The 22,499-nt window shown below is 55.9% G+C and overlaps 7 protein-coding genes across 12 annotated transcripts; 4 read left to right on the top strand and 3 right to left on the bottom strand.

Moving 5' to 3' along the window:
- Positions 1-611: 611 nt before the first annotated feature.
- H310_14481 (hypothetical protein) lies at positions 612-2,775 on the bottom strand. Its single transcript, XM_008882352.1, has one exon. The coding sequence runs from the start codon at positions 2,700-2,702 to the stop codon at positions 819-821; it is 1,884 nt and encodes a 627-aa protein (XP_008880574.1). The 5' UTR covers positions 2,703-2,775; the 3' UTR covers positions 612-818.
- A 1,200-nt stretch (positions 2,776-3,975) lies between these two features.
- On the top strand, positions 3,976-5,159 carry H310_14480 (hypothetical protein). Its single transcript, XM_008882351.1, has one exon. The coding sequence runs from the start codon at positions 4,443-4,445 to the stop codon at positions 4,818-4,820; it is 378 nt and encodes a 125-aa protein (XP_008880573.1). The 5' UTR covers positions 3,976-4,442; the 3' UTR covers positions 4,821-5,159.
- On the bottom strand, positions 5,004-7,229 carry H310_14479 (hypothetical protein). The gene is made up of 4 exons (XM_008882350.1): positions 6,519-7,229; positions 6,209-6,471; positions 5,622-6,090; positions 5,004-5,566 (listed from the first exon to the last, which is right to left on the bottom strand). Exons 1-4 carry the CDS (start codon positions 7,198-7,200, stop codon positions 5,139-5,141), a joined length of 1,842 nt encoding a protein of 613 aa, XP_008880572.1. The 5' UTR covers positions 7,201-7,229; the 3' UTR covers positions 5,004-5,138.
- Positions 7,230-7,408: 179 nt separating this feature from the next.
- H310_14478 (hypothetical protein) lies at positions 7,409-9,368 on the top strand. 4 transcript variants are annotated; one of them, XM_008882347.1, is made up of 4 exons: positions 7,409-7,972; positions 8,016-8,683; positions 8,728-8,927; positions 8,970-9,340. In XM_008882347.1, exons 2-4 carry the CDS (start codon positions 8,026-8,028, stop codon positions 9,036-9,038), a joined length of 927 nt encoding a protein of 308 aa, XP_008880569.1. In that variant the 5' UTR covers positions 7,409-7,972; positions 8,016-8,025; the 3' UTR covers positions 9,039-9,340. The 4 variants fall into 4 exon arrangements, with proteins under 4 accessions (XP_008880569.1, XP_008880568.1, XP_008880571.1 ...); XM_008882346.1 differs by having other exon boundaries at positions 7,409-8,683; positions 8,970-9,368; XM_008882349.1 differs by having other exon boundaries at positions 8,728-9,340.
- A 223-nt stretch (positions 9,369-9,591) lies between these two features.
- H310_14477 (hypothetical protein) lies at positions 9,592-12,773 on the top strand. Its single transcript, XM_008882345.1, has 5 exons — positions 9,592-9,912; positions 9,971-10,250; positions 10,419-11,358; positions 11,441-11,590; positions 11,645-12,773. The coding sequence occupies exons 1-5, from the start codon at positions 9,612-9,614 to the stop codon at positions 12,287-12,289; spliced, it is 2,316 nt and encodes a 771-aa protein (XP_008880567.1). The 5' UTR covers positions 9,592-9,611; the 3' UTR covers positions 12,290-12,773.
- On the bottom strand, positions 12,282-14,608 carry H310_14476. Of its 2 annotated transcripts, none has more exons than XM_008882344.1 (9): positions 14,292-14,608; positions 14,148-14,241; positions 14,003-14,097; positions 13,863-13,951; positions 13,722-13,782; positions 13,620-13,656; positions 13,138-13,575; positions 12,774-13,080; positions 12,282-12,700 (listed from the first exon to the last, which is right to left on the bottom strand). In XM_008882344.1, exons 1-8 carry the CDS (start codon positions 14,579-14,581, stop codon positions 13,042-13,044), a joined length of 1,143 nt encoding a protein of 380 aa, XP_008880566.1. In that variant the 5' UTR covers positions 14,582-14,608; the 3' UTR covers positions 12,282-12,700; positions 12,774-13,041. The 2 variants fall into 2 exon arrangements, with proteins under 2 accessions (XP_008880566.1, XP_008880565.1); XM_008882343.1 differs by having other exon boundaries at positions 12,774-13,041.
- Positions 14,609-14,651: 43 nt separating this feature from the next.
- On the top strand, positions 14,652-18,427 carry H310_14475. 2 transcript variants are annotated; one of them, XM_008882342.1, is made up of 9 exons: positions 14,652-15,795; positions 15,850-16,064; positions 16,122-16,445; positions 16,512-16,562; positions 16,623-16,752; positions 16,860-16,963; positions 17,018-17,060; positions 17,117-17,764; positions 17,806-18,427. In XM_008882342.1, the coding sequence occupies exons 1-9, from the start codon at positions 15,198-15,200 to the stop codon at positions 18,402-18,404; spliced, it is 2,712 nt and encodes a 903-aa protein (XP_008880564.1). In that variant the 5' UTR covers positions 14,652-15,197; the 3' UTR covers positions 18,405-18,427. The 2 variants fall into 2 exon arrangements, with proteins under 2 accessions (XP_008880564.1, XP_008880563.1); XM_008882341.1 differs by having other exon boundaries at positions 16,836-16,963.
- The last annotated feature ends 4,072 nt before the right edge of the window (positions 18,428-22,499 follow it).

Here is a 22,499-nt window from a genome sequence, read left to right as displayed (position 1 = left end):
ACCATCGTCTCTCGCGTGCCCGCGGTGGCGCTCAGCTACACTTGTCGTTCGACATGGCGCGTGTGGTAAAGCGCAGGTGCGACAAAACCCAAACATTTCGCTTGGCTCGAGTGAATCGTTGTGACTACAACAGATCACGGCTGGCCCATCTCCCATACCCAGTACGAACGGATGGATGGCTCGAGACATCGTTGAACGTTCGAGGTCGATCGCTGCGACCCTGAAGGCTCTGGTGTGCCATCCTCCTTCATGCATCATTCCATCAGCCCCCACGCCGTCGAGCTGCCCATTGCCCAGGCTGCGATGCTGCTCAACAGGTCTGTGCATGTCCTCTGCCGCCCCGTGCTTCATATGTAAGCCCTTGAATACAACCGTATGCTAGTGCGACTAAACTACGACCAACGGGCAGTAGGTTCTATTGCTCAAGATGCGACGGGTGGTCGCCAGTGAACGATCCACGTGTCGGGCAGTGGTAAACGCCGAACGACCCATGCCCCATCGCGTCCACGACGGCGGCGGGATGGCACTCGTGAGAAATGGACGTTTGGCTATCTCGTCGCCATTCCTTGCGCAGTTGCTGGCAGGTCGAGAGAAGGACAAGCTGTCGAGCACACGCATACACAGCCCATTCCATTCAGGACAGGGGCCACAGGCAGAAAAGCAGCCGCGCCACAGCTCGACGCGGTATGCCTGCATCGCTCCTGCTTGACGTCGGAAAGAAAGACCAACCACTCCGCCATGAAGACACCGACTACGTTCATGGCAACAACGACAGCAGCTACACGACGAACACACGACAGGCCACCACCACGACCTCGTCAGCACACACACCGGTCCGTGACGTGTTGATCGCATCCTTTGCCGCCCGCGATGCGATAGCACCTTGTGGACGAAATGATCGACATCAAGTTGGTCGTGATCGAGAAAACGAGGAACGCGAGAAAGAGGACGACGGCGGCGGCGCCCGCGACCGGGCTCTTGTGGCCGTACTTTTTGAGGCGCTGGAGGTGGGCCTTTTGCGGCGGCAGCAAGAAGAGCCACCCGAGCGACAGCACTTTCATCGCATACGCAATCAAGAACGTGTACGTCACATGCCACCGAATCTCGGTCGTGTCCGTCTTGATGTCGTCCGACGTGACCTTGAAGTACGCGTCGATCCATTTGTACAACACGCCCGCGACGGGCGTCGCGAGGTTGTTGACAGTCGTTACGAGGCCGTACACGGTGCCTTCGATGCCGAGGTCGGCAATCTCGACGGCGCAAAAGATGCTCACGATGAACCGGACGCCCGTCGGGATGTTGTCGGCCAAGACGACGCCCGTGAAGAACCACTGGTTCCGGTACACGTCCCAGATCGTCGCCATGTACACGACGCTGTCGAGCGAGACGAGGCCGAGCGTTGAGAGCGCAATCGTCCACCGCCAATTCCACTGGAGGCCGTATTTGCCGACGACGGTCATGATGCTGGCAAAAATGACCGACCCGAACGCTGTCGAGACGGAATCCACGATCGGCCAGAGCTGGACCCATTCGGACGACATGGTCGGGATCGCCGTCGAACTGAACCCTTGAAACATGTTGCTGAGGAATCGAAACGCCATGATTTGCCACAGTGCTTGCTTCTGGAGCAATGACCACAACCCGCCCATGTACTTGGCGAACGGCACGCGCTCGGTTTGGTGCTCGTGGATGCCAAATACAGTGACGATCGTGACCAGGACGCACGGGATGCACAAGAAGGCGTAGATGACGTTCATCGGGAGCGAAAACGAAAACTCGCCGCCGTACTCGCGGCCATTGAGGCAAAACCCCACCACGAGCTGCGACACGATCGTCGCCATGGTGCGGACAACGTAAATGGCCGTCTGGGTGCGCCCACGCGTCGCGGCGGGCTCCCGCTGGGCGTACTGCACGACCATGGCGTCGCTCGCGCAGGCAGACATGACGTAGCCTACGCTCGCCAGCATCGACGGTACGATGAACGTGTACAAGTTTGAGTGCGCGCCCTTGTTGAGGAACGGAGCGTTCGGTGGGTAGGACCGATTCTGGCATTGCGCGACCGCGACCAGGTCGGTCGCGGGGGGGTCGCAATACGGGCGACTGAATGGATATAGCGCCATGAAGAGGCAATTGCCAAAGCAGATCAACCACCCCAGGACCATCCATGGCTTGCGGCGGTAGCCCCCGATCGGAATGCAGTCGGAGGCCATGCCGAAAAAGATCTTTAGCGACCACGCCATGTTGACCAAGATGCTGTACGAACTCACTTGGTATCCTTCGAGGCGCAGATACACTGCATACACGGGGTACGCGAGTTGGGGCAGCATCCCGTACACGATCCCGATCGACGCGTACTGGGCGTACAGCGCACACGCTTCCATCGACCACAAGTGGAGTGCGCCGCCAGGAACAAGCGCGCCTTCCTCGAGGATCGTATCGACGATGTAGTCGTCTTTCAGGATCATCGAGTCGTCGACAGAACTACCCGTGTCCACCTGCAACGAGTACGGCACGCCGCCACCTCGCCGTCCGTAGTCGTCGGTCGTGTCCCACGTCGTCGATATCGACCGACTGCTCGAGTGGTGGGGCACTGGTGGGTGCATCGGTGTGTACAGCACCAACCCGGGCGACTTGCTTGCGGACAATGCTGTGGTGCGGCGCACGTCCATCGTCGACGCGCCGCTGCTTGGATATAGCACCATCGACACTTGCCCACAACTCTCAAGCCAGCATGCTCACGACACATCGGATGTCTCGGAATCAGGTCGACGACCGTACTACGAGAATAACGTGGTAGCTGACATGGATACCGAACAACGACGACGGCGGCGGCGACGGTGCTGCAACTCGCAAGCAACTATCGCAGGACGACGTGGCGCACGGTCCAGCCTCCATCGGCTGCGGGCGGGGGCCCTGGACCAGTCCAACATGGTCGTGCCACTCTAGCGGCGTGTTGTACAGCCAAACGGGGCGGCATGGCACTTGCAACGTGGACACGGCTGCTGCTGAGCCGGGGGTGGCTGCTGGTCGGAGTGAAGCTGTAACACACATGTCTCCAGCAGATCAGCGACATGTCGGTGCGGCCAAAGGCAACCAAGCTACCGACCGAACCAGACGTTGGGCCACACTGTAGCTCACGACTCGTGCAGCACACGCAGCTTGGATAGGGATGCAATTCGCCGCCGGGCGTCGGCCGCTCGGCAACGAACATCGAGCGGTCGTCCTGCAAACATGTCGCCCGCGTTGGGAATCAGGTGCGACGTGAGCCACCCGATTCATGATCCGAAGGGGTAGGGGCGATAGTGTTGCAAGCCGGAGCCATTCGTTCGTGTCAGTGTGGCCACTGGTCGGCGTCGTCGGGAGCGGCAATGCGTGATGGCTTTCCATTTGCTTGTCCTGACGAAGACCATTCGATGACACGAGAGGCTTGAATCCGCGCCGCGCTCGTCCGCGCTTGTGCAGATAGCGTCGCCGGCGCACCGCGCTGTACTTATTTAGGAATATTCGTGAGCACATCCAGACGTGAGTCTCAACTGCGCCGCAGCTAACGTCGCCGTGAGCACGCGCTACCGTGGCGCTTTGCTAAAGACGACTGCAGACGTGCACACGTCTGGATATCAAGTGGGTCGTCTTCGTCTCTGCCTCGAGTTGTCTTTAATTCATGCCATGGATTGCCTGTGGCCGCTCGAGCCGTGCGACGTTCGTAAGCGTGCAGGATGTCTCGGCTGTTGAGGCAAAACCCTTAGCTATGCTGGACAACGCGGCAACCACGAGCGGATGGGCATGACTCTTCTCGGCCACGAGGGTGCTCCAGTAGATCCAGTAGATACCGCTGGGTGCGAGAAAGATAGGGCCATGTATGGCAAACTGTCGCCGGCGATGTCGCCGCGCGTGTACCCATCCAAGTACAATGTGCACCCGGCTGTCCCATCCAGACTTGGCAGATGCCCGAGAAAGGAGGACACAGTGGGTGCTTTACAACGACAGCAATACCGACGACAGCCCGAACGAAGTCAGGGGCAGACTTGATCTGCGCTCCCTGCTCACGACAGCTCAAGTCGGACGGCATAAATAGTCGCATGGGATTATGGCCGTGCTATTGAAGGGGCGACGGAGCGGCTTTGCCCACCAGCACTTCGAGCTCTTGTAATTTCGACTCGAGCGCATTCGAGTTGGGCACGGTCTCGACTTCGTGTCGAAGGGTCGCCAATTGCGCCGCGATGCCTCCGAGTGCGTCGGCGGCTTGCAGGCGGTCGTGAAGCCGCCCAAGCGCTTCCTCGCGGGCCAGGGTCAGGGCCACGGACAGCTCCGAGTGCTGCGCAAGTGGATTGAGCTCGGCCCGCGCGGCGTGCGGAGACGTTGTCGGCGAGTGAATCTTGACAAACGTTTTCGACGCAGCCACATGGCCGTCGCTCGAAACGTCGTGGCGCTTTTGGCAGTTCATGCAGAACCCTACGCGGACAACTGACGTCCTGTTGGGACAACGTGCAATGGTGCAGACCTTTCCGAAACACGTTGGGTTTGTAGTCGCGGCACACTTGCTCGGTCGGGGTTTCGTCGCAGCCCCATCGCGCGTCGATGGCCACATGCGTCGCGCATGGCACTTGAATCGACAGCGACGCCTTGAGCTCCATGGGCGACAGAAGGCTCGCCGTGCCGTGGCTAGGCTGCCTCGAATGCCGACGTGGCGAAGACATGTTGCAACGAAAAGTGAACACGGCCATCTCTCTCGGCGTCCCCACGCGAATGTTCCAAACGCTAACGTTCACGCGGTAGCGCCGACCGTTGCTGCCGGCCACCGCGCAGTGGACCGCCGTTGAAACTGCGGGCGTTCAAAATTTCCACCGCTGTCCATCCAGCGTCGTGGTCCGAGGCGCATGCGCTGAGCCAGCCCCATCAGGACTTGTATGTGTGTGCAGGGCGAGTCCACTCGACCTGCTTGGGCTTTCTCCTGGCGAGCCCCTATTCCGTACGCCTGGCTCCAGCAGTGTGGAAAGCAGACAGAGAAAGCGCCCGGGACATCGAGAGGCCATGTACCTCCGCATGGACGAAACTCGCCTGTGGCCCATGTTTGTTCGACGCTGTTGATATTTGGGTAGTTAAATAAACGCCACACACGCCGTCGGTCGACGACGGGCCTACACGCGAATGACCGAGTCCTTCTTGAACCGCGCCTTGTCCAGCTGAAGTTGCTCGAGTTGCGCCTGGAGGCCGAGCAACTTGGCTTCCAGAACTTGAGGATTCAAGCTCGCGGCCGAGTCCGTGCCGTATTCGGCCATGAGGTCCTTCATCATCGAGTGGACCCCATGGGTTTTGAGAAAATGATCGTCCAGCATGTCTTCCGAGTTGAGTCGGCTGCGCAAACTCACGACCGAGTCCATCGAGTCGGCGCGGGACTTGCGCAGTTCTGCCGACAATTCTGAATTCTCGGGCAACGCCATCGGGTTGAATTCGGCGTTCGCGGCATGCGCCGACGGTGTTAAGTGAATCTTCTTGAATGTTTTCGTTTGCCGGATCGACCCGTCGTCCGACGCGTCGTGCTGCTTTTGGCAATTCATGCAAAACCCTACCACGGACCATCAAGACAACATCCAGCAAGCCACAGCATGCCCTGGACGCACCTTTTCGAAACAGATTCGGCTTGTAGTCGACGCACTCTTCTTCGACGGCAGTCTCGATATCGCCCCATCGCGCGTCGATGACGCCGGGCACCCTGGGCGAGTCTAGGAGAGTGTCGAGGTCGACGGCGACTCCTGTCGTGTACCCAGGGTCGTCCTCGACGTTGTAGTCGCTGCCCGAGTTGGTAAAGTCGACCGAGTTGGACTTGAGCTTGCGCAGACCCGGACGCGTGTGCATGAATTCGTCGTACGAGTAATGGCGGGCGAGGCGGGGCATGCGAAGATGGGTCACGTCCGCCGCGAGAAACGAATGCGGGGGCGGCGCCGACGTCGATAGGGACCCTTCGGACGAAGGCGTGAGTTGATGCAGTGGCGCGCGCAGGGACGACGTGCACATATTGCAAATCGACACCTTGCGCTTCTTATCGTTGCGGACAATGTCCCATGTGTGCTGGCAGTTGGAGCACACCACCTACATGTTTTCAGCGATGGTGAATGCGTGCCTGGCACACGTTGGTGAATACACAATCGACAACTACTCGATGACACAACGAGAGCCAAGAAGGGGACGAGGAATCGACGACACATACTTCGCCGCATTTTCGGCACGTGATTTTGCGCGAGAGGAGCCGAAACTTCTTGCGGCAGATGAAGCAATTGGTCCGATGCGACTGACTTGTCCGGCGGACGTCGAATTCGGCGAGGAGATCAACTTTCTTGAGTCGATGCTCGTGCATGCGCGTGTTGAAGTGAATCATGCGATGCACGCGGCCCTTCAGGATGAGGTTTTGAATCCACACGGGGATCTTGCCGTGATAGTCGACCTGGAACCAGTGGGACGCATGTAGCATGCCTGCGTCATGTTGTCGGTGGAAGCATGTTGGAGTTTGAAGAAAGTACCTTGGGTCTCGCTCTCGACGAACGAGTAACCCGACGATTGCACCTTCCCGCGCACGATGTTGGTGACGTTGCCGCCAAATGCTGGACAACACGCATCCATCGCCATGGAATCCATCGAGATGGCCCATCCTCGCCGTCCCTTTGCATCGGTGAAGTAATCCTGCGTCTCCAGGTAGCAAAAGTCTCGGGGATGCATAAACGCGGTCGCGGCCGTTGGAACTTTCATCGCCATCCATCGCACCGCTACTTGCAGCGTTGACGTAAGGTACCTCGACGACATCGCTCGGGTATCCGCCGTGATGTCGTAGAGGGTGTGGAGGTCCAGGATGTCGTCGCTTTCTTCGAGGAATTGCTGGAGGGTGTCTGCATTGCTGAGTTGATGCATCGACGCGACTTCTTCCAGCGTGCCCGCCACGTCACCCACTGCACGCAAGACAAGGAAGGGTGCCGAGGGCGCGGACGTCTTGGTGCCCTTGTACAGTGTGATTTGGGATTTCTTACCGAGTTCCTGCCACGTGTAGTCTCTCAGGTTCTCCGTCTGTTGGATGAAAGCGCGAGAAGACTCTTTTCCGAGTGCCATGAGGTGCGCAAACTCTTGCTGCGATAGAGGAGGGCACTTGAAATACCCCGCAGGGAGCGGGAAGGATGGCTTCTTTGCCGTCGCCGCCGCCGCTGTCGCCATGAGGTCGTCGTCACTTGTGTGCTGTGGGCGTGAAATCGTACTTATGAGAATCATTTGAAGATAGTATACCACACTTTATCGAAACATAGCCTGGCCCTTACGTTTTTTACATGGTCGTGGAATGCAGCGTTGTGATTGGTCCAAATTTGAGACATTGCATCCATATTTTCGAAAAGTTGGTGAATTTTCAATGAAAAGTTACCGAATCTTCATGACAACCCTCGACACACGTGATGAGCGGCGTCGACGGCGCGGCGTGGTGGACGGCGTCACGTCGCGCCGCGGCTGGATGCGGACGTGATCTGCTTTGTGCACTGAATCTATGGCAAACACTGACGAAATGGACATGCGTTGGCGTTTTCTTTGCTCAGCCTGTCACTGCACGCAGATGAGATTGCGGCCATCTGGTCCAGAAGTTTCAAACCAGCCTCTGTTCCCAAGGAAAAGGTGGAGTTGGCGAAGGCGAGATGTCGAGACTTCGGTGGCACGAGGTGTGTGTGTGTGTCGAGTTGAATGTCGCGGTGCTTGCAGGAGCTGGACCGATCGACATATCTTGGAGGGTGCACCCCGATGCGGTGCTGTAGCTACGTGAGCGACCAAATTCCTCGTTAAGTTTTTTTTGCAGGTTTGAATGCTATACTGAAATCAAGAGATTCCATACCACATATGGATCCAGCGCAGCGACGATACCGACGCCCTCGATGGTCCTCGTCCGTCCGTCGTCGAACGAATCGAGCTGCCCCTCTGTCATTGCGCTCGACCCTGCATCTCGGTATGCGAACGAAAGCGACAATGTTGCCTGAATGGAGTGTCAGGCCTTGAGGAATGTCTACGTCTGCTTCGAGATGCAACCTTCCGTGTTTGAAACGAAACGCGGACGAGTGTGGAGAACCATGTCATGTGAACTCCCCATCAAGTTTCACCAGCGATTCGTCTTCGACGCGCAGCAAGCGCTCCACAGCACGACCGCGGCCGCTGCCGAAACGTCCGCGCCGTCTGCGGTTTCGGATGCAATTTGTAGCACCGGGTGCCAAATACCCAAGGGTTCGAATTCAGCGTTTTCAACGGTTGCACCCGCATCGCAGTTGCCGACTGCACACCGCGGCGCAGTGCTTCTGTCGCCACACTCGTCAACTTGCTGCCGACAAGTGCGATGGACCAGCGGCCACTTACCACGTCTGCATGGATGCCATCCGTTGCCAACGTGCTCACAGATTTCAACTTGGTGCGCCTCATTACCGCGTTCAGCTCGGGCGTCCCGCTCGAGCTGTACACATACATCCAAACGTCCTATACTGGAGCAGTCACATCGCTGAGCGCACTGGACTTTGCGGTCTCGCAGGGGCAGCTCGAACTTGTACAGCTGTGTCACTCTCGGCGGTGCAGCCAAGTCGTCACAGGCGCTGGAATGGACGCTGCCGCATGCAATGGACACTTGGAGATGCTTCAGTGGCTCCATCACAACACAGACACGACGTGCTCGGTGCGTACTATACTTGCTGGAGTCACATACTTACCTGCACCTAGGTGTGGGCCATGAATGGCGCAGCCAAGAGAGGACATTTGAAGGTTGTGCAATTTTTGCACGAAAACCGAGACGAAGGGTGCACTGTGTTTGCCATGCACAATGCTGTGGTACAAAAGCACATGGCGATTGTCGCGTTCTTGCAGTCGAATCGATCGGAAGGGTGCACGTCGTACACGTTAGTGCGTGCCGCTCAATTGGGGTACCCACGTCGCTGACACCCTGCACTCATGCCATCCCGTAGCTACCTGGACGTGGTCGAGTTCCTCTTTGCAAACGAAAGACAAGGAACCAGTGGCCAACAAGCATTTGACTTAGCGGCGTCGAATGGACATCTCGCGATTGTGAGATTTCTCCATGCCCACTGCACCCAAGGATGCACGACCCACGCCATGGACGGAGCCGCGATGAATGGTCATTTCGACGTTGTGAAATTCCTCCACACCCATCGAACTGAAGGAGGGACGGCATTTGGGCTGGAACGGGCGCAAGCAAACGGGCACACCGAGATCGCGACGTATTTGAGGCACCATCAAATTGTGCGGTGAATTGTATGCAGCATGTAATTTATCCGCATGCACGCACCACTAGAACGTGCATCTTCATGTAGCCCGTAGCTCTTCCGTGCTGGTTCGGTGCAACGCATGACTCGGCCGAACAACGCTTGATGGCCACACCCTTGCGCCACGGACCAGAGGCCGCTCTCATGAACATTTGTTCATCGACGCATCGATCACCATCCTCACAGCTCGTCTGGTAGCAGCAATGCGTTGTTTACTCGATCGCGGCTTCCAGCGGCATGGCCGTGGTCGGTCGTCCCTCTCGAATGGCTATTATCCGGAATATTTGTTATCCGGATATGTCTGCATGGAGTCAACACTCCAACATGGAAGATGCGGTGTTGACAGTGGTCGAACTTGGCAACGACGTTGCGGACGTGTACGCATGGGTCGATGCGAACACCCGCGGAGGTGCCTTGGAGAGCGACAGCGCGGGGGTGAGCGAGCGCCTACTGCCGCAACTGCACGTTCTATCGCAGGAATTGAGCGCGACGTTGCAACAGCAATTGGAATCGTTTCCATCATTCGACACCCATGTGCAGCTGTTGGCGATCAAGGCACAAGGATTGCTCCTCAACTTGCAGAACGTCGCGGATGCCACCAGCCCCATCCCGGACGGCACCGACGGTAGGTCTTGTGATTCGCATGTACAATAACAAACCGACTCAAGTCGTCGTCGGTTCAGCGTCCCCCACAACGTCGACGTCCGTCGCCAACCCCTCTCTCATCGTCCTCCACGAAGCCAAGCAGCATATGCAAGCTTGCATCCACGCCCTCGAGGAAAGCGCGGCATGGACTCAACACAGCCGCCTGGTCGCCCAAATCGTGAGCGACTCCGTGGCGTCCGCTGCTGTTTCGCCCACACTCCTGCCATCCCTTGTCATGCACCTCACGGCCTTGAACAAGAGTCTGCGCATCTTGGCTCCGATGCCTGGTGCTCCCGATCGCCAAGCTACCATGACCAGGTAAGAATCCCTCGTTTTGAGCATCTCTCGTCGTCGTTGAGGCGTAATGGGGGTTGCTCCAAAATGGAGTCCTCCAACTTGATGCAGCACTGTATAGTCTCTGCATGTTGAGAGAATGCTATGGTGGAGGCATTGTGGAATTCACATCACGTTTTGTGATGGTCGTAGGTTGCAGGGGCAAGTGGAAAGTTTGGTGTTGCCGGCCTTGGTCGAGCAACTCGAGCAACCTCGCGGTGTCGACGTCGATAAAGTCGGCGAATTCGTCGCGATCTTTGACTGCCTCGGACGACCGGACGTTGTCCGTCAGCGATTTGCCTCAGCTCGCCCGGCCCCCATCCATCGCCTCTGGTTGTCCATGCAGACAGGTCCGATGCCACTGAATCTGGGCGACTTCTACGCCGATGTCGAAGCGTTTTTCGCCCGTGAATGGCGCACCATTTCGCAGGTCTTTGGCCCCGAGGCCGCGCCGAACGTGTGGCTGGCGTTGCTCGAAGCAACACTGCAACCCTGTACGCTGAGTGCTTTTGTACACCTGGACACGGTCTCTCCGTGGTTTTCCCTGTCGTGCCAATTTGCGCACACGCTGCTGACGAACTATGGCGGCGTATCCGACTCGATCAGCTCCATCATGGCCCCCGCCATCCTCCGTGTGGTATTTGCCCCGTACTGGCCCTTGTTCAAGTCGTACACAGAGACAGAAACCCGCCACGTGTTGGCTCCTCAGCTGCGCGACGTCGTCCCGACCGTCGTCGATGCCGACTTTGCCGCCCAACTGGAGGAAGCCGCCACGTTGCTGTGGAGCGCAGCGGAGGCGCGCATGAGTTTTGGGTTCTCGTTCGCGCATGGCGGGTTGTTGCCGGGGACCGTAGCCGCCATCACGACCACGATTCAAGCGTTTGAAGCGGCGTTGGTCGCGTTGAAACGCGACTTGGAGCAGAAATTGCTACGGACGTCGGGCAATTTGACGAGCCACGCCATGGATTGGGAAGCATTCCACATCGCGCTCCATTTGGTCAAAACGACCGGCCTTCTCTTGACGCAGGCGGAAGCCTTCCAAACGCGTTGGGGCGCGCGCGTGCAAGGCAGTTTGAGTGCATGGATGGGCGAGGTGCGTGTGAATGATGCATGTGTAGACATATCGACGCTGCGTGCGTTCGTCTTTGTTGGTTGCTGAATCGTGGCTTTGAAAGGGTACCCAAGGCCCGCCGCCAGCATGGTCGCTCGATGAGTGCCGAGAGGTAGCGACGTTGCCCAAGGCTGTGATGGCGCAATGGTGGGCCAACGACGCTGGAAGTTACCATGACCTGACTTGCCTCGTGCACTCGCTAACTTTCAAACCGGTGGGCTTGCGAGAGCCGCGTGGTGAGCTGACCTACCTTTGTCGTTGCGACTAGCTATTTGGACACGTCTTTGCAACGTGGACGTCGACGGTGCAAGAGTTGCTGTGCGATTCCGTGCTCGGTCCAATCCACGCGATGTTGCGCCCACTCCCTTCGCTCGAGATTTGGATCCAGCCCGAGGCCACCGACGCCTTGCCGTCCTTCAATACGCTCCCGCAAGAGTATATGACCGCGGTGGCCGACATTTTGCTGTCGCTGCTGCCCCAGTTGGAGCTGTTTGCAGCGACGAGCGGGCTAGCGCACGCTGTTGCAGCGTCGCGCAATGTCCATCTGCTGAGCCACGCCGCTTGGGCCAAAGTGGCCACAGCCTTACGGGTCGACATTCCAAGCGACTTGAGCGACTTGACGCAGGAGTCGTTTGTCGACCGGTGGACGATGGTGTTTGCGTCGGGGGCGATGGCGATCTTGGCCGGGCAAGTGTTTCAAATTCCGCGCTTTAGCAAGTCGGGCGCCGCCCAACTTGCATGCGACTTGAGCTACTTGCAAAATGTGTGTTTGGCTCTCGGTGTCCCATTGCACCCGGCCTTGCACCATCTCCACCACAAGATGCTTGGTCAGGACGCGTGCGACGCCACGGCATGCACTCTGACCGACGCGCGTGTCCGAGATCATCTGAACGGACTGTTGTCCGTGACGTGATTCAATGCAAAATGCAACTGCGGTGTTATCTGTCGTACCAACCATGTTCTGGCAGCTGATGCTTGCCGTGGTGTGCGAGCCAGCGTCACAAAGTTGGTGGAATGCTCCCATCACTCGGTTTCTAGTCTGGATGAAGGTGAATTCAGTCGTCCATGGGGCCACTCCTCGCCGTCGCGGATGCGATACAAAGGACAGATGGGAAGGACTCGGCAGCATGTCGTGCTGGCACGTGGCCGCCTCATTCGCAATCCGCGACGACGTACGAAAGCATGCCGACGTTGAATCTCCAGGAGTGTTGACCCCGCTTGGTTCAATTGCTGCCGTCGCTAGCTATGACCAACGTCTCGAGCGCGGTTTTGCCCAGCCAGAGCAGCCCAGGGTCATGTCGCTGCAATGTCCAGTGCGTCGCATCTGCTCAGCATTGAATCCACCAAAGGCGTGAGGTGTGGTGGCGAGCAGAGGAAAACAGCACTAGCACTCGTACCTTGCTCAAACCCGACGCTTTGCAGGAAATCGTGCGCCGCCGCGACGCTTCCAATCGTCCGAGCGATACGCGGGTTGTCCTTTCGAAACGATTTGTACTTGGCGTCCGACGGATGCGACAGGATATTGGCCAGCAGAGTTTGCATCGTCGCGACAGTCTGGTGCGCAGATGCCGTCGCCAACAAAGCCGTGCGCAACTGATGGATCGCCGTGTGGACCTGCTGCACGCGCTCACCTCCCATCGCTAAGGCCATGTCGTCCCACTCGGCCTACGTCGCGCACTCATTCAGCTCCATCAAGTGTCCCAGCTTCGATCCGGCCAAAGCACACGTGAAAACACTCCGTGGGGCGGAAATATTGCATACCAGAGGAGCCATGGACAAGGGAAGCGGTGTCGATGGGGCTTTTGGTGTGGTGGACCGAGCGTCGGCGATGTGGTCTCGACGTGCGCTTCCGTCTTTAGGCTGGCTAGCATCATCCAAGACGGCTCGTGGCAAGGCAGCCTCAGGCGATGACGGGGCTTTCTCGACCCCTGGCTGTTGGGATGGACGTGCATGGGAGTGAGGCGGCGTTTGCAATTCGGGACGAGGTGCAGCCGATGGGAGGGTGTTGGGTGGCTGTGGGAGGTTGCCTGAAGAAGGCAGGGGAGGCGATGGTCCTAGACCAAGTCGATGGCCCACAGACGACTGCTGCTGCACAACCGAGCGAACAAGCGGTGTCGTGCGGGTCATGGGAATTGCGTTGCATTCCGCTTCAACTTGGCGCATGAGTTGGTAGAACTCGGGGTTGTGGTCGCTCACATCCTATTCATGCTTTGACGTCTCGCTGGTTGCTTTGGCATGGTTACATTGTGGCTGAGCTCGTGGAATAGGACTTGCTTGATCCTAGTTCATCGCCACCAGTTGCTCTATAAATTCCCGCACGGCCACCGCAAAGCGCGGCAACGTACGTGAGGAACTTGCGAAACCCGAGCAGGTCGTCCGTGCGCAGTCGCAGTCGAATTCGCTGCCCTAGTCACCGCGTCCAGCATGAGGTTGCGCGGTCGGATGTGTCCTCGACACGTAACCACTCCCGAGCTGGCTGGGCATACCTTTGTTTTCATTGAGCCCTAGGACACAGACCGGGTCGACTCCAACTTTGCCGTCAGGAAACATCTCGACCAGCGCGCCGACGTGCCATCTACCTCAACACAATCGACAACCCTTGCCAAAAAATGCTACATGAACACACTTGTGCTGCGCCAAGACGGCCAAGATGCCAGGATCGGTCGCCAGGGATTCCAGAATGTTTCGAGCCGTGGCTTCGTTGGGCATGTTTGGCAAAGTCTAGCACCACCGCCAGCATCATGACGCAAGTTGCGAAGAGACCGCCCTACTTCGATCGCGTGGAATTTGTACGTCGTGCTAGCATGTGCTCGGGACGTGAGCTCCTCGTTGCGCGCTTGGATGTTGACGACATGTCGAGTCATCCTGGCCAAACCACAATTTGGATTTACACACATGGACAGGTGAAGCGGTACCTGATGTCGTGGATGCGTTTGGCCTCGGCCTCGCGAGCGTGCATCGCTTCAATCTCATGCTGTGATGGGAGAATATGCACGAGAGCGGGCGCGGCTACGGTCTGCGACGCGTCCAAGATGTCGCCATCCGCCAGAATCTTCCCTTTCACCATGAGTCGCAGTTGCGTTGGCGACACTTGCAGGTCCTCGTCGTTGTCCACGAGGTACTGCTTTACGTAGCGGGCCGTCGCGTCGCCATTTGGAGGTAGCGCCACGCAGTACTCCTTCGTAGCCAGTCGCACGCGAAACATGGCAAAATGCGTCGACCGTCGCACCCGACATGCCTTGTCCAGAACGTTCGCGAAGGCATACCGTGTGTGATTGGATATAAACTTTTGAATAATGGTACATGATTGGCTATACTGGAAGAAATGCTCGGCCCCGAAAGGTCATGATGCCAGGATGGCCTTGTCGTCCGAGCTGGCTTCGACTGGTGGAGAGGGAGGACTCACGCCGAATCCCCGCTACAACGATCGCGATCCATCGCTCTCGGACAGCAATGAACTGCTCCATGCAAGTTAAACATGCACGTACGTAGACTGCTGTTGGCATGAGGCGCCACGACACGGCAAATAGCCAACGCCGATGCATTGGTGCGCCAAACAGGAGCCCCAAATCAATTGAACACCCAGGTAGCTTCAATTCTTGCACGCCACCTCTGGTCAGCCATGGCACCCAGCCGGAGGAGTACACCTTCACAACAAGGCTTGATGTCGTTGTAGTGGAACCTCAAGCTTGTAGGAAGCACAAGTCCATAGGCTAGTCGCGTGCCATCTAGCGCCACACACGTGCCAAATCGAATGAGCAGGAAAACGACCTGCATGGACGTGCCAGATATAACGGAATCATGAAACGGACTGATTTACGATGTTGAGACGGCGGCCGTCGGTTCCTGAAAACGACGTTGCTGCCGACGACGACGATGACATTGCGTCCGCATCGGACAAACCCACGGCAAAGTTTGTCCACCGCAAGTCGTCCATGGGGCGCAGTATGTCGACGTCGATGCTCGGTTTGAAACCCAACGGAGCCCACCCGAAGCCTTTCCTCGAGTCTGGCATTGCGACCTCGCTCCTCAAAATGTCCAACTTGACGATGCTGTCTCCGCAGCCATCCAAGTCCGACCTCCAACCGTCTACGGGCAAACTGCTTCGCCAACTGTCGATATCCAATTCTGCGACGACATTGTACCAAAAGCCGCTGGACATGTCCACGGATTCTTTGACGCCGACCGGCGAGCCACCTCGACGCGACTCGTCCAAGATCGACGCACAAGCGCTGTTTCACTTTCGAGTGTTTCTCCTTGGAGACGGCCCGTACATTTCCGGCGCGGGAAAACACGCGTCGGTGGACTTGACGCCGTTGTTTCCGTCCGGACAGAGCGTCATGAAACTGAGCGGTGGCATCGAATGGGGAGCTGCATTGATGAAGAACCATCACGTGTACACGTGGGGCAACAACACTGGTGCGTCCTGCCGACGACTCTCGCCACGGTGGCTAACGGCCCAACGCGGTGTAGGTGGCCAACTCGGTCACGGCAACACTGAAGCCGTCGCGCGGCCAACCTTGGTCGCGGGGCTGCAATCCATTCGCATTGTCAAGTTATCGTGTGGTAGTGCGCATGGAGGCTTTGTTTCGGACGTGGGGGCGCTGTTCATGGTTGGCGATGCCACCTACGGTCGGCTCGGGTTGGGAGGCATCCCAGTCAGCGGGGTCGTGACGACACCAACGCAGGTATATCCCAACGAACGATTCCATCGCTCGACACGTCTGTAGTCGGACTTGACGTAGCTTCACTGGAGCTTTTCAAACTGCAGAGACAAGGCTGTGTCGCTGGGCACTTGGCCGTCGTCGATTCCGCTGAAACACCTTCCGCCCGAGCCACTGTCACCCACGACAGGAGCGCCAATCGAGACGTGTTTTAGCGACGTGAGTTGTGGCGATCGCCACACCCTTGTCCTAGTCAAGCACATGCACGTGCTGCGGCAAGTGTTGCTCGGGTTTGGGGACGGCAGCAATGGCCGTCTCGGCGCTGGCACTGATGTCGACCACCCCACGCCAAACTTGATCAGTACTTTTCACACCGCCGGTGGAGACACGTTCGTTCCCGTTCGGGTGCGCTGCAATCGTGCTGTGAACTTTATGTTGGACATATGACCAAGAACTCATTGACCATGTTAGGAAATGGTGGCAGGTCCTGAACACAATTGTTGCATCAGCCAGACGGGGGAGGTGGGTTGCCGTGCTCGCGCAAGAGATCGAGTGCCATGAATCGACGTTGTGCTGGTGTAGCTTTTCACGTGGGGCCACGGTTCATACGGCCAACTCGGACATACCACCAGCGATAGCGAATGGGCGCCGAAACGCGTCGAATACTTTCACAACAACGCGAACGTGATCGCCATCAAACAAGCAACTTGTGGTGCGTGCCCTGCTTTGACCATCCATTTGAACCGCCGACATGTCGGGGGCACTTGGTGGGTGGTGTGTAAACTTGTCCTGTAGGGCTCCATCACACGGTGGTTCTAGACACAACGGGCCAAGTGTTTGCATGGGGACGGGGGGATCTCGGACAACTGGGCTGCGAAACTCTCGCCGACACGTCCACTCCTCGCAACGTTGTGTTTGCTGTGGTAGGGGGCCGCCGTCGTCTTGTCGATGGCTAGGTCTCACGTCGTTGGATCTAGGCAACGGGGGCTCCTTCGATAACAGCGCGTTATGTCACTGCCGGTGAGCCATGCTGCCGATAGGTCGTTCGTCGCGAGGCATGACAGTGTCGTTTCCAGGCCGCACGCACAACGTCGTCGTGGATTCCCTCGATAACATGTATTGCTGGGGCGACAATTCGAAGGGCCAGCTCGGCTTGAAAGTGACCAGTGGGTTGGGGTGCCAGCCCACACCTGTCCAGCTAGAGTCCAAAACAATCCAGATGCCGGTCGGGGCGGCGGCCCTTCACCTGCACGCGCTATCTGTCTCTGCGGCCGAGAACCATACAATGTTGGTGCTGCGCACAACCAGCGCATTCGACGGCGGCGACTCCAGCTTAGTGAAAGCGAAGAAGGCCGTCGGGATGTTCAAGTCACTCCATGCAAAACGAAAATCGCTCGCGGTGCCAACCACCGGCCCTTCCTCCAAGGCAGGGAGCGAACCACAGGCCGTGAAGTGGTCATTCACCGTGGCCGAGCCCACCGACGCGCTGAAAATGCCGAGCAACGTCGATCGATTTCTCCAAATCATGGCATCGACCAAGATAACGAAACGACCGACACCGACCGTTGAAAATGCCAAAACCACAGGAGGTGGGTCTTGTGGGCCGTCTACCCAACTGCACCTCAGCACCAAAGGGGGATCCCCGCCGAAGCAATTGCAATCCACACGACCGGCCAATCCACCACAAAAACGACATAAGTTACGACCGACCAAACCTATCCAAGGTTTGTAGACGCCTGCGAAATACCTTTGACGTCGTCGTCAGGGCTGTTGGAATGGCAACGAGCCCACACAAAGCGCGTCTCGACCACGTTTAGCCACGCGCCTCGATTTCGAACCAAGCCAGCCGTGGCCCCGACACCTATCGCCCCCGATACTCCACCCGAGAAACCGGTGAAACAGGCGACCCCTACAACCATTCAGCTCGAACATTCGGCCAAGACGCGGCTTCTTCGTGCATTTGGCGTCGGACAGAGGTTCCGAACCGTTCAAGTCTCAGTTACCCCCGGACCTGGGGCCTACGATGTCGTTCCTCCTCGAAAAGCCCCCCCGAATGACAGCAACCAGTGCGACGAAGGCGACCTTGACGACTGGCGGCCCAAGCCCGTTCCGTTTGGATCGACAGCGCCCAAGCAAGTACCAGCTGCCACCGTCGACACCACGGATATTTACCCGGAAAAGGCCACCGCCTTGGTGTATCGCAAGCCGATTGCAGTCAAGTTAGCGCCCGCTGACGATTTTAGCCGTGTGATAAGCAAACGATTGCAGGAAGGTCGAGGCACCACCCCCGGCCCCGGCGCATACAGTCTCTCGACCACCCCGCCAGTAGCGACAAAGTCGAAGTCGACAAAACCACGAAAATGAACTCTACCTTGAGGTTACTGACAGGACGATGCCTGTTTGACGTTGTCGCTCGTCCTCGATTTGGCTACCATACGGGCGTGGGCTGAGCCACCTCAACGTCCAGCGTTGAACTCGCGCCCGCGCCCCACCTCGAGAATACCCTCGACCGACGAATGCCAGATACGGCATTCCCATAAACCACACACTGTGAACTACGCTGATACAGTGCGCGCAATAAAGATAGATACGCGCATACAACTGGTCAACACTCAGTGATAATTGGTCCATTTTAAAGCAATTACAACCAATCAGAGCCTTGAAATAAGTTGAGTCAAAGCCTAAGTTGATTACATTTACAGCCCCCGACAGCATCGAACCGCCCAAGTTCGATAAATAGATCAAATGATATCCGTTTTCTATGCTGTTTTGTATGGTCTATAGGAAATTGACCAACAAACCAAATTCCAGAATCCGATCCCTGTAAAACGCAATATCCTTTGAGTTAGCTTCAAGAAACCAATCCGACCCCTACCGAAATCAACCCTTACTCCTTGTAACCTGCGCGACATTATAAACAAACAGCGATTTTTGGATATTAATTTATAGAGGTTTTGTCACGTTTGATATCCTGCATTTTTTGTGTATTGATATACTGCCGACAAAGATATAATTAGCTTGCGCTCTAGAAACCACTGCAACATTAACCCAAGCAACATGAATCTCTCTGCTCAAGCATGCATCGACTTCGTTAAGAAGGCTCGTCATCGTACACTGACTCGCGAAGAGCGGCTTGACATCCTTCGACTGCATGCGTACTTTGTTGGGGAAGGATTCAACGAGGTTTCACAGAGAGTGTCCAGAGCATTGGGCCGCAGCCATGATGTGGTGAAGGCTGTCCTTCGTGAATACAAAACGTTTGGAACAGTGACTGCTGCAACTCCAGCGTCGAATCGAAGTAACCATGCGACCAGAGTTCCTGATGACAAAGAGACGATTGCCATGATTCAAAAGTTCGTGAGGGACAGACGCGCCAACCGCACCCGTACCACTGCAGTCGACGTCATGGTCTACCTTCGTGAAATGTTTGTGTTGGACTTCGACATAACAAACAAGATACATGAAGCGTCCGCTCTCCGTGCTGTTCAACGCTTCTTGGTCCGACATGGATACAAACGAGGCAAGAAGAAGGGTTCTGTTTCGTACCAGCTTTCCCAAAGGAACGCTGTTCTCCGTGATGCTTACGTGCAGCTCATGCACCCTCATCTCAACTCCACGTCAGCTCCTCCTGTCGTGTACACGGACGAATCATTTATACACCATCACTACAAGAGTCACAGAGACAGTCTTTTTGACCCGTCGGATCGTCTAGACAAGGTGCTGAAAGACAAGCACAAAGGACAACGCTACTGCTTCATCGCTGGTATTTTGGACTCCCCACACATGGACTGTAAGGTTCTCGGCCTTGACATATTCACCGGGGGCAAGTCTCGATCCAAGGAGCCCAAGGACTATCATGGGATGTTCCATCATGATTACTATGTCGACTGGTTTCGCAAATTGTTGATTGAGCTGGACGAACTTCATGTGGCGAACGCATTGATTGTCTTGGATAACGCGAAGTACCATAAAGGCCGCCCTTCTGACACCCCGACGAGTAGTATGCGCAAGACTCGATTGCAAGAAGCTTGTGTGCAGTATGGGATCGAATTTCAGGATACTGATTTCAAGAGTGTTCTGTGGGAAAAGCTGTCTCAACATATCCAGCAACATGTCGATCCCGTCATCGTTGATTTGGCAAAGAAGCACGGCCAAACAGTGATTTCGGATTTGCAACCAATTGAGTTGGTGTGGGCCATTGTCAAGGGAGAAGTCGGGCGCCGCTACGACAGCGAAACAAAATTCACGGACGTGAAGGTTCGACTTTAAGCCGCTTTTGCTGCACTACAACCTGGAACAATTAAGGGGTGCGTCAAAGTTGCACAAGGAAAGTTGCAGGAGTTGTATGACCATCTCATGCAAATTGATGCTATGAGCGTGGACGAAGAGTCATCTGCTGAAAGTGACAATGATGATGTCGAGAGTGAAGCCAGCGAACTTTGAACGAATAGATGTCCAAAATTCCTGTATATGATAATACTTGTTGAAAATAATACGCTTTGATTGTATTAAAAAATGGAGTGAAGGATGTATTGCCCAAATGTATACCTTTGCTATCGGATATCATTTTCAGTTGGCGGTTGGATGCTGTCGGGGGCTGTTAGCCGTGAAGTTGACGAGATATCAAGACTTTTCCAGAAGCGAATCTAATTTTTCCGCGCAAAAATGATAGATACACCACCTTCAATGATGAATATCGACGACTTCCAGTGGCGAATGCTACTGAATTCATGCTGTACAATCAAGTCTAGAATCTTCGTTGCATTGCAGACCTCTTGACTGCTCTTCACATCGCAATTTTCTCCTAAACATCGTGGGCAAGGGGCCGACCCTAACCGAGGTCGAAAGAGCCCAGATTTTGGCTTTTGCTCGAGCTAAATACAGCTCACGGCGTATTGCAAAATTGCAAAGGAACTGGGTCGATCGCACACTGTAATCGCACGCTTTCTTAAAGACCAAGAAGCCTACGGAGTGACAAAATCGCCAGGACGACCTTCGCGCCTCTCCAGCACGTCGCTTCGCTTGCTCTTTCGTGAGGCTGGAAAAGAAAAATCGAGCTGCCGCGAGCTCGTAGTGACCCTATCTCTCCCTATCAAGCATCACCGTGTTCAGCAACTCCTCAAGGCCAATCCTGACATCGTTTACAAGAAGCGAAAAAGCACGCCCAAGTTGACCCCACGACACGAAAAGGCGCGGATCAAATTTGCCCAAGACCAAGTTGCAGGCCAGCGAGATTGGACTATAGTTATTTTCTCTGATGAGAAAAAGTTCAATCTCGATGGCCCTGATGGTTGGCAGTACTATTGGCACACAAGCTGGGGACCGACGAGCAGCTGTACTCCAAACGTCAGAATGGAGGCGGCTCCGTCATGATTTGGGGTGCCTTTTCGAGCAAAGGCAAGTCCGAGCTGCGCATTCTTGAAGGCAAGCAAGATAGCTCAGAGTACATTACGACTCTGTCTGACTTTATGTTGCTATTTGCGCATGCTAATTATGGGTTGGATTTTGTCTTTCAGCAAGACAAGGCCAACATCCATACCAGTGGGAAACTATGGAGTGGTTTTCGAAGCACGCAATTGCTTTGTTGCAGTGGCCAGCTCTGTCGCCTGACCTAAACCGTATTGAAAAGAAAACCTTGGTTAATCATGGCGCGGCGTGTCTACGCGAATAGGCGGCAGTTTTCGAGTCGGGAAAGCCTGAAATCGGAAATCCTCAAAGCATGGGATGAAATCACGCAAGAAACTCTTGACAAACTTGTTGAAACAATGCCAAAGCGCTGTGCTGAAGTCCTGTTGAAGCAAGGCAAAAAGATTAACTACTAAACTGTGGTCGATGAACTTCATTGATTGATTTTTGACAGTGTATTTATCATTATTTCGCAGCATTTTCAGGTCAGATTACAAGTTTGTGTGATTTTGATGATCTGCAACCCATGTCAGACTCCCACATCAATCTTGACGCATTCTAAGCGACCCCACCAACACATCTTCAGTTTCTTGTTCTTCCCTGATTCATGATTCGCAATCTACCCAGCAAAAATTGTGTGTATCTATGTTTATTGCGCGCACTGTACCAACTCAACACATGCAAGGACAGTGAGAGTCGTCTCGTCCCGTACGAGATTGTCCTTATGCTGACGTGTATGGGAGGTGTGCAACGACATGGTTTTCTCTCGTGGTAATCTTTCGCAGGTCACAAGGTCACAAGGAGGAAGTCACATGTACTGTACATCCAACGTGCCCAAAATTAGTCCAACTTGGACGGTGGACATCTTGGAGTTACTTCGGAGTAGGACGCAAGCGTTTGCGCTGTACAACAGCGTTGCGGGGCGCATCGAACCGAAAGCCGAAGGACACCTCGCTATGGTATCGTTTGAAGTGCTGCAGTTCTCGAGCTGAAATCAGCTAAATCATCCGTTCGAGGACAATTATTCTGCACGTGAACGAACAGTGTTAAAAA

The sequence above is a fragment of the Aphanomyces invadans genome (assembly GCF_000520115.1).
Source record: "Aphanomyces invadans strain NJM9701 unplaced genomic scaffold supercont1.71, whole genome shotgun sequence".
NCBI lineage: Eukaryota > Oomycota > Saprolegniomycetes > Saprolegniales > Verrucalvaceae > Aphanomyces > Aphanomyces invadans.
Note: the sequence above shows the minus strand (reverse complement) of the source record. Positions and strands in the feature narration are given on the sequence as shown.

Bases quoted from the DNA above. Each gene is read 5' to 3' on its own strand.
- H310_14475 (XM_008882341.1), top strand. From the start codon at position 15,198: ATGTTGAGACGGCGGCCGTCGGTTCCTGAAAACGACGTTGCTGCCGAC. The intron at 16,563-16,622 runs GTGGGTTGCCGT...GTGCTGGTGTAG, and splicing joins GCATCAGCCAGACGGGGGAG to CTTTTCACGTGGGGCCACGG. The intron at 16,753-16,835 runs GTGCGTGCCCTG...CTTGTCCTGTAG, and splicing joins CATCAAACAAGCAACTTGTG to GGCTCCATCACACGGTGGTT.
- H310_14480 (XM_008882351.1), top strand. From the start codon at position 4,443: ATGCAGAACCCTACGCGGACAACTGACGTCCTGTTGGGACAACGTGCA.
- H310_14479 (XM_008882350.1), bottom strand. From the start codon at position 7,200: ATGGCGACAGCGGCGGCGGCGACGGCAAAGAAGCCATCCTTCCCGCTC. The intron at 6,472-6,518 runs GTACTTTCTTCA...AACATGACGCAG, and splicing joins CGTCGAGAGCGAGACCCAAG to GCATGCTACATGCGTCCCAC. The intron at 6,091-6,208 runs GTATGTGTCGTC...GAAAACATGTAG, and splicing joins CGTGCCGAAAATGCGGCGAA to GTGGTGTGCTCCAACTGCCA.
- H310_14477 (XM_008882345.1), top strand. From the start codon at position 9,612: ATGGAAGATGCGGTGTTGACAGTGGTCGAACTTGGCAACGACGTTGCG. The intron at 10,251-10,418 runs GTAAGAATCCCT...TGATGGTCGTAG, and splicing joins CGCCAAGCTACCATGACCAG to GTTGCAGGGGCAAGTGGAAA. The intron at 11,591-11,644 runs GTGGGCTTGCGA...CGTTGCGACTAG, and splicing joins ACTCGCTAACTTTCAAACCG to CTATTTGGACACGTCTTTGC.
- H310_14478 (XM_008882346.1), top strand. From the start codon at position 8,026: ATGTCTACGTCTGCTTCGAGATGCAACCTTCCGTGTTTGAAACGAAAC. The intron at 8,684-8,727 runs GTGCGTACTATA...ACCTGCACCTAG, and splicing joins ACACAGACACGACGTGCTCG to GTGTGGGCCATGAATGGCGC. The intron at 8,928-8,969 runs GTACCCACGTCG...GCCATCCCGTAG, and splicing joins GTGCGTGCCGCTCAATTGGG to CTACCTGGACGTGGTCGAGT.
- H310_14476 (XM_008882343.1), bottom strand. From the start codon at position 14,581: ATGTTTCGCGTGCGACTGGCTACGAAGGAGTACTGCGTGGCGCTACCT. The intron at 13,783-13,862 runs GTATGCCCAGCC...CGCGGTGACTAG, and splicing joins AGGGCTCAATGAAAACAAAG to GGCAGCGAATTCGACTGCGA. The intron at 12,701-12,773 runs GTACGAGTGCTA...AATGCTGAGCAG, and splicing joins AAGCGTCGGGTTTGAGCAAG to ATGCGACGCACTGGACATTG.
- H310_14481 (XM_008882352.1), bottom strand. From the start codon at position 2,702: ATGGTGCTATATCCAAGCAGCGGCGCGTCGACGATGGACGTGCGCCGC.